This window comes from Toxotes jaculatrix, chromosome 8 (assembly GCF_017976425.1).
Source record: "Toxotes jaculatrix isolate fToxJac2 chromosome 8, fToxJac2.pri, whole genome shotgun sequence".
Lineage (NCBI taxonomy): Eukaryota > Metazoa > Chordata > Actinopteri > Toxotidae > Toxotes > Toxotes jaculatrix.
Window position 1 is genome coordinate 6,068,980 of NC_054401.1, and position 6,000 is coordinate 6,074,979.

A 6,000-nucleotide genomic window follows, 5' to 3' on the forward strand; every position below is an offset into this window, starting at 1 on the left:
AACCAAGGAACTCTTTCAATGAACACAGAAACATAAACTCTAAGGAAATTAAGAATTCTTAGGTGAACAACAAACAGTGACGGAGTCAAACTGATAGAAACACGAGGAAACAAACAAATGAGCAAACAGACCAACCGACAAGGAGATAAAGGAACAGAGACAGAAATACACAAGAGCTACATGGGAACAGGTGGAACACATCAGGGTGGAGCAGACAATGACAAAGGAGAAAGAAAAAAAACACAAAGACAGGACCAACACCACAGCAGACGCTCAGGGAGTATAACTACAAAATAAAACAGGAAATACATAAAAGAAAATAAAGAAACCAAACAAAAGAATCACTGCAGGGCCTGATCATGACAAGGTCACGTTTCAAAAGGCAGAGCTGTGTTTTCTTTCTGGTATAATATCTGACACATTCTGGTTTCTTTTATTATAGATATCAGAACCTACAATAGACTGTTACACCTATAAATAATACAAATAATTCATTCTTCATTTTTCAGATTCACCCAAAGACACCAAAGTGTTTGTCAGTCCCTCTGGTCCAGTACCAGAGAACAACAATGTGACTGTGACATGCAATAGTTCTGCCAACCCAGTAGTAAGGAACTACACCTGGTACAGAGCTGATGGAGGACAGGAGACTTTCATTGGGACTGGACAGACTTTAAATATTAAAGCTTCTAAACTCACTGGTCCTTTTTTGTGCATGGCTGAAAATGATCTTGGAGCTGGACGATCCAACATCAGTCAAATAGATGTTCAATGTGAGTATCACAGTTCTTGTTACGTGAAGTTTATTAGTTGTATTTATATCAGTTCATCTATTTTTTGCTTCATTAAGTTTTTGATACATTTCTTTTTTAATTTGTTCTATGTATGTGATTATTGAAAATATTTGACTCATCAGTCTCTCAATGACAGATAAAAGTTAAAATTTTAAATAACAGGTGACAGCCTTGATAGGTGTATTTTACTACTTATTTTTGTTTTTTTTTTCCCCATAGACCCTCAACTGTATAAAGACAATATGCAATAAAATTATATAAATACAAAGAAAAATAAATGTTACTAGTGAACCACTGGTAAAACTAACTAACTAAGGGTTGGGATAAAACAGCATTTTACTTTCCATCATGAAATGTCTTTGTTCTCAACTTTTAATTATTTTGTTAAATCAGTACATGCTACTATTCATTTCTTTCTAACTTGATTTAAAGTGTCTCCACCTGACTCTCAGCTTGTATGTCCTCTCTTTATTACAGTTCCTCCACAGATCCTGCTCTCATCTGACTGCACTAAAACTACAAGCCAGGTCAAATGTTCCTGTGGGACAGTGGGAAACCCTTCTCCCATTTTACACTGGTATTTGGATGGGCTACCTGTCAGTCACTCTGACAAGTTTGCAGTCAGCAATGAGTCTCTAAATGGTACAGGTCTGAGGAGCATCATCACTGTGAATCAGCCACAGAGGAGAGATCTTTCCACCTTGGTCTGCCAAAGCTCCAACTCTCTGGGAACTGCCAGTCACCGCTTTTGTTTCAAAAGCCTTGAGCAACAAATCTCTGCAGGAAATGAAGGTGTGTCTTTTGTGTTTAGCTTGTAAATGTTCAGGTTTAGCTTGGAGACATTACGTGGCGAAATGGGGGGAGGGTAGTATGGTAGATATACTAAAAGCAGGAGTCCGACAACACCACCTTGGAAATTTCACCCAAGGAATATTAGTGTAAGCCTAAAGTGCATTAGCAAACCCCAAAATAAGGGCACTCAGGTCCGTCCAAAGAAGGAAGGGCAGGTAGGGTGACCAGATGTCCCGCTTTGTGCGGGACAGTCACGCATTTCCATTACTTTTCACACGTCCCGCAAATTGAGACGCTGTCCCGCATTGTTATTGACAGTCAGACTCCAGTTTTGAAATGCGTGTTTTATAATCTGGTATTTATCAAATAGGGGGCGGGGCGGGCTGTTTGATCATGTCAATTAAACTGGGACGCGGGTCGCGGCCGGGCGCACTCACCAACGAGAAACAATGCAAGTCAAGTCAAAACGGCATGCAGCATGAGACATGGACGGAAGCTGAAAGTGCATTGTCTGTGTGGGCCCGGCCTACCTGCAATTGTTGCTGTGTTAGAGCTGAAAGACTTTTGATGGAGCAGATTAGAAATGTTGTGCCTACAATGTGGGATACCAATGAAGTTCTACCTTGATGCATTGGTATCCCACATTGTCCCACATTGTCCCACGCAAACGTAGTCTTTGTCCCACATCTGGTGAATTGGGATCTGGTCACCCTAAGGGCAGGAGACGTGGTTCCAAAATCAAAGGGTTACAAATTTTATTAACAATGGATTGAACAATTGTAAAAGCAATGAGCTAAAATGACTGACCCACACCTAGTCACAGAGGATTACCGGCCGTGGGGAGATTTCAAACAGGGGGTCAAGGAGTCCAAAAAGCAATAGGGAACACCCCACTCACACATGCCACACACAGCAACAGTAACGTGTAGAAAAAAATAAAACCAAAGGAGCACACAGCATACGAGGACACCGCCACCACCACCTTCGGCTGTCGGCACTAGGGGAATAAAGAAAACACAGTTAAAAGGGTCGCCAGTCAAAATAAACCATCAACAAGAAAAGCAAAACACACAAAAAAAGAAAACAACAACAGACTCAAAAACAATCTTATTTCTTGCCGAAGATGCTAAACTAAACCAGAGACAGACACATTCTTTCACAAAAAGAAACAAAATAAATCACTACCAAAAACAACCAAAAGAAATGTATGGAAACAGATTTAAAATAGCTCCAACCACTTTCCACACACATACACACAGTTCGGGGAAACGAAGCTATCCAGGCTTTCACTGAAACGGGAACCAGTTAGCAGCAGAAGACTGCAGCACCACCAGCAGCAGCAGCCACCGCAGAAAACAATGGGTCGGCACAGCAGCCAAACCACGCCCGCAAAACAGCCACCGGCAAAGTCCACACCGGCAAAGCAGCAGTGTTCCAGTACTTAACGTTGTTGTCCAGGCGACCCGAGCCATGTGTCCAGATCGCCAGACGTCTTCCTCTAGGAGGGGGAAGAGTGAGGAGAACCAGGATTAGCTGCCGCCGCGGTCAACAAACAGGCTCTATCAAGCCAGGAAATGAGAGAGCGAACAACGGAGGAAACCAACCTCTTTTTATATCCTCGCCCCCTACTCTGATAGGCCAATGAGCCTGGCAGTTCCCGCATAATAGACTCACCTGCGTTTCACAGCAGCAGCAGAGCAAGCCGCTACAATTAGCTGGATACTGGTGAAATGATTCTTGGATTATTTTATTTTATTTATTTTTTATTTTATTTTCCATATTTAAACTATATAACTATTTATTCATAGACGTCTCTTAGTAGATAAGAGAGAGAAGTACACACACATCCAGTCAAAAGTTTTGAAACATCCCCACCTTTCCATTTTTTTTTATTTCAGCAGTTCAGTGAATAATTTTAAATGATACAAAGGTAAGCAGTAAAATAAAAAAAAAGGAGAAAAAAAAGGAAACAGAACAAAAGTTTATGTCTTGAAATAATGTAATGTGTGTTTCGTAGGCAAAACACATGATTGATGACTACTTTCCAGGTAGTAAGAAACCGGTGAACAGTGTTAGCCATCAACAACTTTCACGTAGCAATGGACGTAAATGAAGCCTTGAAAGTTAATGCAAACACTTTCTACAGGTGCCCGCAGCTCTTTCGATGACTTACAGAAACAGCGGTGGAACAAACTGTGTTACTACACCCTCTGATGAATCAATAGGACAATACAGTACTGCAAGAAGTAGTTCTGTTCTATCAAAATACTGAGAGCATTGTAAGTGACTAAGGAAGACAGACTGGTTGGTCAGGGGTTCATTCACCAGCAAGATTAGAAGCCAAACCACTGAAAGAACACAACCAGACAGTGGCTTCAAATAATGGAAGCACAGTCTCCAGACATAAACCACATGGAGCTGTTTTGAGGTGAACTGAGCAGAAGGTGAAACCAAATCAGCCTAGAAGAGCAATAAATTGGTGGGAACCTCCACTTTCTATCTGTCCTCGTTTGGGACAGATTTTGTTTGATTTCCATTGTAGAAAGAACATCATGAGTGTGTTCGACTGCTGAAAGAGTCAAAATTAAACCAAAACTTTGATGATTCTGAGTCAGTGATTGAACTGATCTACAATTGTTAATGCTTTCTATGCTTTAATATCAGAAACACTGAGACATTAAATTACATGAATTTTAAAAAACAGTTGGAAAAATGGAGGTGTTCTTTTGACAGGTTGTGAATGAGGAAGTAGTAATAGAAGACTTAGTTACTTTGCTGTGTGTTTAATATGATCTGAGGTAACAACTTACCAAGATGAATACTTTACACAGTATGTCCACACTTCTGCCAGTAGAATTACCTCTGTCTCAGCAATTTCTTCATCTTAATCTTCCATTGTCCTCTTATGTTTCAGGTCAAGTCACGTTGTCAGTCTTCATCACCACAGTTGTCGCTCTACTAGTACTAGTATGTGCTCTGCTGTGTGTAATCAGGTAGGGTAACAGCTTGAGACACCAAATTATTCCGACCCCCCCTCCAGCTAACCATTACTGTTTTACAGACTTTTATTTATTTATTTTTTAACTCTGAGGGGAAACACTGTGAAATACTAACTATGCAGTGTTTACCTGGAAATTCATCCATCAGGATAAATTTGGATTTTCAAGACTATTCTCTGCAAACATATCAGATGATTTGAGAGACATGTTTTCCCCTCAATTTTTTTTTCCTTTCAAAAATACACATATTAAAATGTTGATTGTCAGACTAATATGACACACCTTTTAAGCAGTGGTTGTCATGAAAGTTACAACAGAAGCCAAATCCATTCATATAATATTTTGTTTTTGCTAACAAAGATGAGTCCCATACAACATGTGTTGAATGTTCTACATTTTCAGGGCTCAGAGGACTCACCTTAAACTTCATAAGACTCAGTGCACAGGTGACACCAGTGTTGCTATGAACCAACTTCTCACAAGAAGCGAGGGAAATGAGGTACTTTGACATAGAGCCAGGTACTTTTCTGATTCAAACAGAGATTAGCAGAATATCTGCACCACTGACATTGTCTCTTTAATTGTAGGCACCCAACACAACAGAAGAGGACATTTATGTCAACACTGATAGGCAGAGACAGGCAGACGTCCCCCACCCTGCAACTACATCTGAGCCAAAAAGCACCAACTTTCCAAACTCTGGGCCAAACAATGCAGCAGAAGCCAGAAAAGTATCAGGGAAGAAGAATGAGGAAGGGACAGATGTGGTTTACTCCAGTGTGAATTGGAAGAGGAAAAGCAGGAAGAAGCAGCAAGAAGAACTTGTGGACATGGATCCACCTGGTAGGTCCTATCTGGAGGAGGAGAGGTGCATGGTGGGAAGCATGAGCAGAAACTTTGTGAGCGACGCACTGACGATGGGGAACATATATGATGAAGTGGAGCCTAGAATTGTGAAGAAGGATGTAGAATGTGAATACGCTCAGGTTAAATTTAAAAGCAAGGTTGCTTTACACCAATAGATCACTGTTTTGTTGGTGGTTGAGGCTTTTAATGAAAGTACAGCATAAAAATTTAGATAAAAATTAGATACATTTGCTTTTCGGGTCGTGAGTTTTTTTTAAAGATCTTAACTGATTTTGAATTATTTTTAACCCTGTGAGACCTGAACTATGAAAGAATGGTCAGAAAATTCTAATTTTTCAAATATGAACTCTTTATTTGTCCCTTTGACAAAATGTAAAAAAAAAAAATTAAAAAAAAAAAATTCTAAGTATATTTTTTGTTTGTTCAAAACATTTAGAAAAGTGAGGAGTGTCTACCAGGAGTCAGTATACGAGCATAAGAGTTCATCTAAAAGGGTTAAATGCAAAGTTTATGCTTGATGGTGATGCAATGAGTCCCAGAAATGTGGG

The 6,000-nt window shown here is 40.0% G+C and overlaps 1 protein-coding gene across 5 annotated transcripts in view; it reads left to right on the top strand.

Moving 5' to 3' along the window:
* The window catches only part of LOC121186457 (B-cell receptor CD22-like), a 52,248-nt gene extending 46,516 nt beyond the window's left edge, over positions 1-5,732 (top strand). For 4 of the 5 annotated variants that reach the window (XM_041045205.1, XM_041045203.1, XM_041045204.1 and 1 more), the window contains 5 exons: positions 510-773; positions 1,272-1,586; positions 4,501-4,579; positions 4,988-5,084; positions 5,173-5,732. In XM_041045205.1, coding sequence (XP_040901139.1) covers positions 510-773; positions 1,272-1,586; positions 4,501-4,579; positions 4,988-5,084; positions 5,173-5,607 — 1,190 coding nt within the window. In that variant the 3' untranslated portion in view covers positions 5,608-5,732. The remainder of the gene's footprint in view (positions 1-509; positions 774-1,271; positions 1,587-4,500; positions 4,580-4,987; positions 5,085-5,172) is intronic. The other variant, XM_041045207.1, reaches the window with a different exon arrangement.
* The last annotated feature ends 268 nt before the right edge of the window (positions 5,733-6,000 follow it).